Source organism: Bos javanicus, chromosome 29, assembly GCF_032452875.1.
Source record: "Bos javanicus breed banteng chromosome 29, ARS-OSU_banteng_1.0, whole genome shotgun sequence".
NCBI lineage: Eukaryota > Metazoa > Chordata > Mammalia > Artiodactyla > Bovidae > Bos > Bos javanicus.
In genome coordinates, this window is record NC_083896.1 from 18936652 (window position 1) to 18949549 (window position 12898).

At 38.9% G+C, this 12898-nt stretch overlaps 1 protein-coding gene across 10 annotated transcripts in view; it reads left to right on the forward strand.

The window, feature by feature from the left end:
* Positions 1 to 1215: 1215 nt before the first annotated feature.
* LOC133241095 (glycerophosphodiester phosphodiesterase domain-containing protein 4-like) overlaps positions 1216 to 12898 on the forward strand; it is a 173786-nt gene continuing 162103 nt past the window's right edge. For 3 of the 10 annotated variants that reach the window (XM_061406178.1, XM_061406176.1, XM_061406180.1), the window contains exons 1-3: positions 1217 to 1580; positions 4818 to 5014; positions 9226 to 9329. In XM_061406178.1, the coding sequence (XP_061262162.1) occupies positions 4832 to 5014; positions 9226 to 9329 (287 nt within the window). In that variant the 5' untranslated portion in view covers positions 1217 to 1580; positions 4818 to 4831. The other 7 variants (XM_061406173.1, XM_061406182.1, XM_061406175.1 and 4 more) reach the window with 4 other exon arrangements.

Here is a 12898-nt window from a genome sequence, read left to right on the forward strand (position 1 = left end):
TTTTATTTGTATACATTTTAATTTTCTTTAGAGTAGTAATTGCAAGAAACTTCTAAAAAATTTGAGATTATTTTTCTAAAGATATATATTTAATATTTTCATCCTCTCAAGCTTGAATTTATGCTGTGATCTGAAAAAAAGAAAAAATATTCTATTCTTGCTGAGGTTCTTTTCTTTTTCTGTAGTTTCTATAGTGTCAGCGATTGGCAAGGAAATTTATGTTGGCTAACAGCTTTTGGTTCTCACTGGAAGTTGCCAGATGTCAAATTAACTGACCAGCCAACGGACACAGTTGCTAAATGTAGTCTGCATAAGGCCTCCTCTTTGTACAATCTGGGTAATGCTTCACACAGCATGCCAATTAGAACACCATACACTAAACCACATTAAGGTAGTTAGTGTCTAATTCCTGTAGATCACTTACTACCTGATCTTTGAAAGGTAAATTTTTGGGAAGGTAAACTGGAAGTAGTGCGATTCTTTGGGAGTCAACTGTAGTAACTATAACTTCCTTAAAGGCTTACTATAGCAATACTAAGCAGTTGGTACCCAGGGAGGTGATTACAGGCCTAGTAGGCATTGAAATCAACACGGAATGACTAGGAGACATGGATAAAAATGAATAGGAAATATAACAAGCAGAACTTGGTCCTTATTAGGAGGGAGGGGGTGTTGCAGAGGAGAAGAAGGAGTTAAGAATGAGGCATAGGTTTCAGATCTTGTTATTTGGCAATCTGGAAGCACTTCCAGGTGATGGAGCAGATTAGAAGGGAAAGATAATTCAGGTGAGAGTTTACTGAATTTGACGTGTCTACCCCAGGACATAAGATGGGTACAAGAATTTAGAGCTCAGAAATAAAATCAGAGCTAGAGAAATAGCTGCGTGGATCAAAGATTAAACAAAGAAACAAAACTACACAGGTCTATTTTTGAAGCAGCTTGGGGGAAAAAGGGCAAGAAAAAATAGCTAAAAAATGAAACTATGAATAACTGGGCTAGAATATAAGTGCCTGAACTAAGCGATTAACCAGAACTAAGTTTATGTTATTTTTAGAAGAACGAAAATAATATTTTTAGAAGAACCAAAAATAAAACAAACACGGCATACCTTAAAAAACATTTAAAGCGTGTTGGTCTGAGCTAAGGTTTGCGGTTGGCTTTAAATTCAGTCTTAGCGTCTCACTAGGCACCCGAGGCCACGCCCCTGGCCACGCCCACCACGCTCCAGCTTTGGGCGTTTCATTTTGCCTGGCCTCCATCTTGAGAGATGTCGGCCCCTTCAGTTTGAGAGATGTCGGCCCCTTCAGCTTGAGGGATGTCGGCCCCTCCAGCTTGAATTCCAGATTTAGTTTTTCCATGGTGAAGTCACCATAAATACTTCCCCCTTAAGCATCTCCAGAAAGAGAAAGCTACATTAATACTCTCAAGTTGGCAGGCACACCTGAGGCACTCTATCCTGTCAGCTCATCCTCACCACGTCCTCCAACAAAGCTGGAGCTGCCATTATCCCCTGTGCTCTACAGAGGATGCTGAGGACCTGAGACAGTCCCCAATCCCCATCTGAGACGGGGGTTGGGGAGGTGAGGAGTGGGGGAGTGAGGGAGGGTGAGTAGAGGGGATGGGTGGGGGGGCCCACCAAGCTCCGCTACATGCCAGGTGCCCCAGCTTGTGAGAAGTCACTGCAGGTGTGAAGGGCCATGTTCGTTGGTTTCTCTTCTCGAGGATCATTGCTCATCGCTGCCTTTTCGACCTCTTATAGTAGTTATATATATATATATTTCCAGTTTTCTAGTTTTTATGGGGTGAGGGTGAGTTTTTCTGGTATCTCAATCCTTTTTGCCTCAGGCAAGGAGGTGAAGAGTGGCGTCATTTACTGAAAGGGGACAGACTTCAGGAAGAATAGGTTTTGGAGGTAAAGTCAAGGATTCAGTGTTGGACATGTTAGTTTTGAAATGCTTGTAAGAAATTTAAGTGGAGATTTCAGTAGGCTGTTGAATACATGGGTTTGGAAATCTTAGAAGGAGCTGCAAGGGAAACTATTTATTGATCTTTCCTTAAATATTATTGATTTTCATATGAACTTGGCTACTCTGGCTGATATACACAAAGTTAGAGATCTGTACATATGGAAAATGGTTATGGTAATTATTCTGCTTTAAATGTTGCCTTTTATTTAGTATTCAAGCAGCTTACCTTCCTCCCAGACACAGAACTTTTGTTGACATCTTTCTAGGACACGGTAGTCACACCAAGTTATGTAAGTTCATCAACCAGTTCAGACTGTTTTCTCAGTTCAGTTGTGGTCATTTTCCTTTGGCCCATGGGTTTTTACAAATATGGTGTTTAATTCCCAAGTGTTGGATTTTCTAGGTCTCTTTCTTACTGATTTCTGGCTTAATTGTGTTTTTTGATAAATGTTCCATTTTTGCTTGAACATAAAACTCTGCAGTCATTGAGTACAGTGTTTTATAAATGTTAGTTAAAACTAGTTTATTAAGTTGTTAACATCTTCTGTATCCTTACAATTTTTTTATCTGCTTATTATATCGTTTATTGAGAGAAGTGTGCTAAATTTCCTACCGTGGTTGTGGATTTGTCTATTTCGCCTTCAGAGGCTATGTAATTAGGTGCCCACAAACGTTTAAAAATATTTCTTCATCGTTATACATGTCCCTCTTTGTCTCTGCTAATGCTTTTGCCTTAAAGTTTTTTGATTTAATGATAATATAGTGAGGTAGATTATATCCTTTGACTTCAGTTTTCATCCTTCCTTTAGTTATACCCTTGTGTTCACACCCTTTGCCTTGCAACTTTACTGTGCCCTCTACCATGAGCTGAATTTGACTTCAAGACATCCCTTGACACAGAAGCTTGAAATGGGCTTGCATATTGAGACTTGCTCTCTTGGATGACTTCCATCACCATGAAAACATACTCAGGTCAGCCTGGTTGAGTGACACATGGGGCAGAGTTGTCTGGTCATAATGGCTGAGGCAGATCAGCAGAATGGATAGCAGATCAGCTCAGATGTGTGAGTAGTAGAAGCTTTTTGTTATATGTGATTGAAGTTTTGTCCATGCTTAGTCGATGGCATTATCCTGGTAGTTGAACACTGATATATGTACAAGGTGTACCTTTTTCTTTTTTCCTGTTTTTGTGCTGCACAGTGCAGCTTGTGGGATCTTAGTTCCCTGACCAGAGTTTGAACCCAGGCCCTTGGCAGTGAGAGCATAGAGTCCTAAGTACTGGACTGTCTTTCTCCATTTTTTTCCTAAATCTGTCTTAACAAACCAAACTCTTGTAAGGAGCTTGTTGTTGTTTGTTCTCTTAATCCAGTTAGTCAATTTTGTTGTTTTTTAAAATGGAGCATTTAGTTCATTTGCATTGAAAGGAATTACTGCTGTATTTTGGAGAAGGAAATGGCAAGCCACTCTAGTATTCTTGCCTGGAGAATTCCGTGGACAGAAGAGCCTGGTGGGGTTCCATGGACAGAAGAGTATACAGTTCATGGGGTTGCAAAGAGTCAGATACGACTGCGTGACTAACACACACTGATGTATTTAGGCTTAAATCTGGCATTTACTATTTGCTCCCTATTTGTTCTCTTGTTCTATTTATCTTTTTTTTTTCCTCTTGGATTGATGATTTATGATTTCATTTCATCTCCTATTTGACTTATTATGTATGTACACCTTTTTCCAGAGATCACTTTGAAGTTTATAGCATACTTTTTTTTCACATATTAGAATCTATTTTCAAGTAATACTGCACCACTTTATATATAGTATGAGAACTATACAGCAATGTAGTTTCATTTTCTGCTCCTGGCCTTGGAACCATTGTCATACATTTTACTTTTATAGTTGTTATAAGCTACAATAGTCATTGTTTTTTTTTTTTTTTGCTTCTGCTTCAAATAGTTTATTAAATTCTGAAGTAATTTTTAAAATAAGAAAAACAGTATTTTATATCCATTGATATATTTAATATTTTCAGTGTACTTTATTCCTTTATGTAGATGTGGATTCCCACCAGGTACTTTTCCCCTTCATACTCAATGCCTTTCTTTAAAATTTCTCATAGTATAAATCACTTATTGATTAATTCTTATTGTTTCAAATATCTGAAAAGGTTTTTATTTTACATTCATTTTTTATGTTTTTGCTGAGTTCTGAATTCCAGGTTAACTTGTTTCATTTTTTAAGTTCTTTACAGATGTTGCTCCTATGTCTTCTGGCTTGTGTTGTTTTCAATGAGAAATCATTGTTGTTGTAAGAATGTTAAGAAGACATTCTTACCTTTTTTCCTCTACATGTAATATGTCTTCTTTGCTAGCTAGTTTTGAGGTTTTTCTCTTTATCAGTCTTTTAAAGCATCTGGATTATGAAGGGCAGGCAGCTGTGTGTCTGAGTCACTTATTAGTCAAAGACTGTGTTTTTGGTGTAACTCCTTCGTGTTGCCTAAGTTTTCAGGTTATTTCAAGAGCATAATAAAGTTAAAAATTTTTTTTTACTTTCCATATTATTGAATTTGATGCCTTCAGTGTCTGTTAGTTGGCTAGGGCAGAGAACATGGTCCTGTTTTTAGAGCTGGGAAAACTAAACTTTGAATGGTGCAATGACTGCAGGAAACACTCAACTAGATAGTGGGAGAGATAGGATGAAGCTTTCATCTTCTATACCAAATCCAGTGCATTATCCTAGATTATAAAAAAAATTTTAAAATCCATCTATTTTGATGGAACTTTCTATAGAATGGTAGGGTAGGAAACATTTAAAGAAACTACTAGATCCTGATTGTTTTATATGTTATTACAGCAAAAAGGTGAACCATGCCTATGAAGGCCAACAAGACTGAACCTCAGAGCCAGACAAGAAAACAAAAAAAGGATACTCCATGGATTTTACACATCTTCAACCACATATGCTTTGTTACTACCATTATTGGTTGCTACAGCTGCCACTGGAAAATCAAACAGGAGAAGAAATTTAAACATGGACAGTGCTGCTCTTTGGTACAGAGAGATGGGAAGAAGCTGAACTACATTTTTTTTAATTTGGGGAACATGGGCTGGTTCCTACCCTCATACAGGTTCACTAAAGTCTTCAGGACTAGGCAGGGGCTCTAGCTCTTCTGTTAAAGGTCTGCCACAATTCTGGGGCCACAGTTAATTTTCCTGAAACATGTGCTTGTTTTCTTTCACTTTTATTATTAATTTCTTGTCATTCTGTTATTCACTTATTCATCTTTTCTTTTATTAAGTGAACCTGGAAGAAGAAGTAAGATCTAGGTCAGTCAGATGTTCTTGGCTGTGGAGTATAGGAATAGTTGAATTTTTAAATCTCTCTTCAGTGTGAGTTTCCCAAAGGAACTGTGCTTATGAAAAACAAAAACCAGCAGGAAATAAGGTGCTCCTTTATTACTGGTCAGGCAAGTATTTGATTTTCTCTAATGAAGGATCGCTGGTAAGGCTGAGTGGTAGCATGTGGTATATCCTCATTGAGCACCTCTTTCTTTCTTTAAACCGTATTTTGGGGCTCTGTGGTGGGCACTGTGATGTAAAAGGTGAAATGATGAGCACACTGAAGTGAGAAAAGGACGGCCGTATTATGTATGTTCACTTAATTACATACTTGGTCTAGCTGGGTCCAGGATTCTGTCCAGTTGGATTACTGATTTCTGTTGTCTGACATGCGGAGCTTAAGGAAAGTGGTGGGAATGGGAGGCTTCCCATTAGGCATGAGTGTCCTTCAGTCCATATATCTTTCCCCCCCAGTTATTTAGTTTCTGTACCAGTGACTGAGGATAACACGAGTCCTCTGGCATTGTGAATTCCTCAAGGAATTCACAGTCTACTGGAGGAAAAGACAAGTAAACATTTAATTTCAATATACTGAGAGAAATGGTATAATTGTGTGTGTGTGTGTGTATTCATATGCATGCACGTCTGTGTCCATGTTACAAGGGAGGGAGCCAAAAATAACTTTGTTTAGAATGTGACATGTGATTAAGAATTGGATAGATAAAGAATGCTGCTGCTGCTGCTAAGTTGCTTCAGTCGTGTCCGACTCTGTGCGACCCCATAGACGGCAGCCCACCAGGCTCCCCTGTCCCTGGGATTCTCCAGGCAAGAACACTGGAGTGGGTTGCCATTTCCTTCTCCAATGCATGAAAGTGAAAAGTGAAGGTGAAGTCGCTCAGTCGTGTCCAACTCTAGCGACCTCATGGACTGCAGCCTACCAGGCTCCTCTGTCCATGGGATTTTCTAGGCAAAAGTACTGGAGTGGGGTGCCATTGCCTTCTCCGAGATAAAGAATAGAGGGTGGCAAAAGAAATGGTACTGGAGAGGAGTCAAAAGGCTTGGTCTGAGGTTTATTTTAGGTGGAGCAGAAGATATGAGTGGATAAGTGATGGGAAGTGAACGTAGAGAGGGAGTTGGTAGATGTAGTGTGGTTTTAAGAATTTGACTTCTTCCATGTAGGGAATTGAGAGTCCCTAAAGATTTTTTGAGCTACGTTTTGGAACAATTATTGGATCATGTGGAAGATGCATTAGACAGTACGAGAGTAATGCAGAAAGGTGTCTTTGCCTTCAAAGAGAAAAGCAACAGTAGTAATCAAGGTTAGAGATGTTGGTGTCCTCGATTAGTGAAGTGATGGTAAAAATGGAGAACAGCGAATTGATGCAACAAATATTTATTAGGAATGATGAAGTAAGTTACAAGAGAACTATAAAGGACATTGAATGAAAGAAAATGTAAGCTTCCTAGGAAAGGTGGCATTGGAGGCAGTGTGGTATAATGAAAAAGTCCCTGGACCAGTGCCTGGGAGTACATTTTGGTGCTTGTTCCAGCTCTGCTTTAGGGCTGGTTATATGCTATCTCTGAGCCTCTCTATAGAGGGAGTTAAATTATACAATTTTTGAAGTCCCTGGGCAATTCTCAAGGCCCTGTTTATGCTCAGGGGAAGAAGTCTAGCATATAGCAAAAGAATAAATTCCTTGTGTTCTGGGGAAAGGCTGGCTGGATTCAATTTATGACTTCATCATTGATTATCTCCAAACTAGTGCTTAACCACTGTGGGACCTTGGCAAGTTACCTAACATTCTAGTGATTGATTCCTCATTTGAATGATGGAGATGGTAGCAGCAGTGCCCACCAATGGAGTTTGTTGGGAGGAAAGAAGAGATAAAATATGTAAATACTTAGAACAGGGCTTGGCATATGGTTAGCACTAAATAAATGTTAGCTGTTATTTTACTGTTCTTGGAGTCACTGACTTGTGAAGTCATCTTCCACTTACAGGAATGATGGTATAGGGGATTCTGGGTAGAGCTAATGCAGTAGTCAGAAGTCCAGAGATAGAGAAGCACAGCGGTGTGTTTAGGGAAAAACAAATTTACAGTATTGAATTTATGAGCAGGTAAGGTGATAAATGGTAAGTGATCAGATTGGAAAGGAATATTTTAATCTAATTATGTAGCATCTTTATGTCAGCCTAAAATATTTGAACTTTGTCCTGTAAACAGAGGGGAGCCTATTAATTTTTGAGCAAGAGTGACAACAGTGAGAATCAAAATAAGGAGATGTGTTTATTCAACAAGAACAAGTTTATTGAATGTGTGTAAGTGAGTAAGACCACTAAGGCCTCTGGCCTTCCTATACCTGACATTCTAGTGGGATGAGTTAGGTAATAAACAGTAATGAAGAAAGATGGTTTCAGACAGTGATAAGAGCTTTGAAGATAATACATAGGAAAATGGGTCAGGTGGATGGGAACCTGATTAGAGAAGGCTGCTTTGAAGCAATGTCACTTGAGCAATCTCTTAAATATAAAGGTGGAGCCAGCCATGTATACATCTGGGGGCAAAAATACTCCAGGAAGAGGGACCAGGAACTGTGAAACTCTTGAGGTGGGAACAGATCTGGTCATATTCTAGAAACAGAAAGCCAGCGTGGCTGGAGTTCAGAAATGGAGTCGATGTGTAGAATGGGATGAGGTCAGGGATGGACAAGAGTTGATTGTGTGCACCTTTGGGTCATGGCAAGGAGTTGGGATTATATTTTCGCATAGTGGGAAGATCTGGGAGTCTTGTAAGCAGGGCAGTAACTTTATCTGATACATGTTTATCAAAGTCCACACATGTTTTATGTAGAGAGTAAGTATAACCTGAGTCAAAAGCTGTTCTCTTCAGCTTCCTACACTGCAGAAGTTGTGTTTTAGTGCCTTGATACCTATAATGTCTCTCATCAGAATGGGTCTGTCAATACTCTACGTTTTCTATTTTATTTCTTAATTCTTACTTCACGGTAACCCCATACTTTGCACAAGGCAGGGATTATTAAATCCATGTTTTGCAGAATACAGGCAGTGTGAAAGACACAAAGAAACAGAATTTTTCATCCATGTGATATAAAAATGTCAGGATTATAACTCAGGTAGCAAATTAAACCTAATGTTCCCAGGAAGGGTTTGACAACCTCTGATTTGGTTGACTTGTGATATAATTTTCAGTGCAGGGAGTTACCTTCTCCATAAAGATATCCTCCATCTTGGCTTTGGGCTCACAGATCTGGGCAATGGATCTGATACTTCTTGGCTGTGTGAATTGGCTTGAGTGAATTACTTTTACTTCTCTGAGACTTAGTTCTCTCTTCTGCAACATGAGGTTACCAATACCTTATATAACTGTATTGAGAAATGAAGAAAATGAAAGTAGCTTTTGAAATCCCTGGCATTGTATTTGTGCAAGATAAACTACTAAAAAAAAAGTTTATTCCCTCACCTACGTTTCCCCTTCCTCAAATCTGGGAAGATAAATGGCTAAATGACCTGATGAATAATGAATGAATGAATTACTCAGTGAATGAATCACTGAACAAACATTTGGTAGACAGGAGGTGGATGAATTCAACAGATGGTTACAAAGAGCCAGCTGCATTTAAGGAACTGTGCTAGACACTGGCAATACAGAGATTTGTAACAAAAGTTCCTTTTCCTCAAAGAAGAAATTTGCATCAGAAAAAAAATGATTGCATTTCAGTGTAATAAATGTCATAAATAGGCTTATACAAGCTTCCATAGGGATAAGAGAATACAGAGGTCTCTCTAGCCTGGGGAGGGTAATGCACTGCAGCTATGCAGACCTCTGATGAGTGTATGCAGATGTTTCTGAGATACCATGAGTAAATGGAACTTAATTATACTCTCTTCTTTCTGTTTCTAGAGAGAACGATTATTTTACCCATGTCTGGTCATTTCATTTTGCATGTCTGTGCTTTTGGTGTTCGTGTGGGTAGAATCATCAAATGAATACAATGGCTTTGACTGGTGAGTTTCACTTTTTTTTTTTTTCTTTTTGTGTAAGGGCTCTTTGGTCTAATAGCCACATGGATCTTACTTCAGGCTGAAAAGATCTGGTGACATAAGAGGGAGGGATTTTTTGTAGCTGGTGGATTGGAGGCCTAACTCTGGGGAGGAGTAAGGATGCTCAGCACCCTCAGCTACTGTACCTCCCTTCCCTGCTCATTCTCACTCTTTGACCAAATCTGGCTCAGCGGGAAGCTTTCTCTGTGCTTCCAGTGCCCCCAGTCCTATTCAGATGACTCCCTGATACCTTGCTTCTCAGCCTTTTGTCTGGGTTACTGATGCCTACACCAGTCCATCTTCATGATCTTTGTCCATGAACCCTGATGTGTCTGCCTCACCTCCAGCCTCTGCTTCTTCCTTCTGTCCCTACTGTGCTTCCGAAGACTCTGGAGACAGAGACAGCACCTTTTGTAGCCCAATTCCTACTCTGAACTACTCCTAGCTCTTTCAGTTTTTCTGAACTGATTGTTGAAAATCTTACCCATTATTTGATATTTGGGGGAAAAAGGGATGTGTTTGAGTATGCGACTTTTTAAAAATGGAAGACCTTTTTATAGAAGTAGTACATGGTTTTTATTTTAAATGTAAAAATACAAAGTAGAAAATATAAAATTCAACTTAGTTTTACTTTGCAGTAACAGTCACTTGATATACTTCCAGTTTTTTTTTTCTATGCTTACTTTTACATTATTATACTCATGCCAGATATACAATTTTGCTTTTCCTTTTTGCTTAAAATAGTTACACACATTTTGACAGATTGTTAAAACTCTTAATGACTATCATTCAAAATGGTCTAAAAATATGTCCTGACATGAAAGTACTCTAATACACTTACTTAAACCACTTTTTATTGTTCAGTGCAGTTCAATTGCTCAGTCATATCTTTGTGACCCCATGGACTGCAGTACGCCAGGCCTCCCTGTCCATCACCAACACCCAGAGTTTACTCAAACTCATGTTCATTGAGTCGGTTATGCCATCCAACCATCTCATCCTCTGTCATCCCCTTCAGCTCCTGCCTTCAATATTTCCCAGCATCAGGGTCTTTTCAAATGAGTCAGTTCTTCGCATCAGGTGGCCAAAGTATTGGAGTTTCAGCTTCAGCATCAGTCCTTCCAATGAACACTCAGGACTGGTATCCTTTAGGATGGACTGGTTGGATCTCCTTGCAGTCCAAGAGACCCTCAAAAGTCTTCTCCAACACCACAGTTTAAAAGCATCAATTATTTAGTGCTCAGGTTTTTTTTTTTTTTTAGTTTTATTTTATTTTTAAACTTTACATAATTGTATTAGTTTTGCCAAATATCAGAATGAATCCGCCACAGGTATACATGTGTTCCCCATCCTGAACCCTCCTCCCACCTCCCTCCCCATACCATCCCTCTGGGTCGTCCCAGTGCACTAGCCCCAAGCATCCAGTATCGGGCATCGAACCTGGACTGGCAACTCGTTTCATACATGATATTTTACATGTTTCAATGCCATTCTCCCAAATCTTCCCACCCTCTCCCTCTCCCACAGAGTCCATAAGACTGTTCTATACATCAGTGTCTCTTTTGCTGTCTCGTACACAGGGTTATTGTTACCATCTTTCTAAATTCCATATATATGCGTTAGTATACTGTATTGGTGTTTTTCTTTCTGGCTTGCTTCACTCTGTATAATAGGCTCCAGTTTCATCCACCTCATTAGAACTGATTCAAATGTATTCTTTTTAATGGCTGAGTAGTACTCCATTGTGTATATGTACCACAGATTTCTTATCCATTCATCTGCTGATGGACATCTAGGTTGCTTCCATGTCCTGGCTATTATAAACAGTGCTGCGATGAACATTGGGGAACATGTGTCTCTTTCCCTTCTGGTTTCCTCAGTGTGTATGCCCAGCAGTGGGATTGCTGGATCATAAGGCAGTTCTATTTCCAGTTTTTTAAGGAATCTCCACACTGTTCTCCATAGTGTCTGTACTAGTTTGCATTCCCACCAACAGTGTAAGAGGGTTCCCTTTTCTCCACAACCTCTCCAGCATTTATTATTTGTAGACTTTTGGATCGCAGCCATTCTGACTGGTGTGAAATGGGACCTCATAGTGGTTTTGATTTGCATTTCTCTGATAATGAGTGATGTTGAGCATCTTTTCATGTGTTTGTTAGCCATCTGTATGTCTTCTTTGGAGAAATGTCTATTTAGTTCTTTGGCCCATTTTTTGATTGGGTCATTTATTTTTCTGGAGTTGAGCTGCAGGAGTTGCTTGTATATTTTTGAGATTAGTTGTTTGTCAGTTGCTTCATTTGCTATGATTTTCTCCCATTCTGAAGGCTGTCTTTTCACCTTGCTGATAGTTTCCTTTGATGTGCAGAAGCTTTTAAGGTTAATTAGGTCCCATTTGTTTATTTTTGCTTTTATTTCCAATATTCTGGGAGGTGGGTCATAGAGGATCCTGCTGTGATGTATGTCAGAGAGTGTTTTGCCTATGTTCTTCTCTAGGAGTTTTATAGTTTCTGGTCTTACGTTTAGATCTCTAATCCATTTTGAGTTTATTTTTGTGTATGGTGTTAGAAAGTGTTCTAGTTTCATTCTTTTACAAGTAGTTGACCATTTTTCCCAGCACCACTTGTTAAAGAGATTGTCTTTAATCCATTGTGTATTCTTGCCTCCTTTGTCAAAGATAAGGTGTCCATATGTGCGTGGATTTATCTCTGGGCTTTCTATTTTGTTCCATTGATCCATATTTCTGTCCTTGTGCCAGTACCATACTGTCTTGATAACTGTGGCTTTGTAGTAGAGCCTGAAGTCAGGTAGGTTGATTCCTCCAGTTCCGTTCTTCTTTCTCAAGATCGCTTTGGCTATTCGAGGTTTTTTTGTATTTCCATACAAATTGTGAAATTATTTGTTCTAGCTCTGTGAAGAATACCGTTGGTAGCTTGATAGGGATTGCATTGAATCTATAAATTGCTTTGGGTAGTATACTCATTTTCACTATATTGATTCTTCCAATCCATGAACATGGTATATTTCTCCATCTATTAGTGTCCTCTTTGATTTCTTTCACCAGTGTTTTATAGTTGTCTATATATAGGTCTTTAGTTTCTTCAGGTAGATGTCTTCCTAAGTATTTTATTCTTTCCGTTGCAATGGTGAATGGAATTGTTTCCTTAATTTCTCTTTCTGTTTTCTCATTATTAGTGTATAGGAATGCAAGGGATTTCTGTGTGTTGATTTTATATCCTGCAACTTTACTATAGTCATTGATTAGTTCTAGTAATTTTCTGGTGGAGTCTTTAGGGTTTTCTATGTAGAGGATCATGTCATCTGCAAACAGTGAGAGTTTTACTTCTTCTTTTCCAATGTGGATTCCTTTTATTTCTTTTTCTGCTCTGATTGCTGTGGCCAAAACTTCCAAAACTATGTTGAATAGTAATGGTGAAAGTGGGCACCCTTGTCTTGTTCCTGACTTTAGAGGAAATGCTTTCAATTTTTCACCATTGAGGATAATGTTTGCTGTGGGTTTGTCATATATAGCTTTT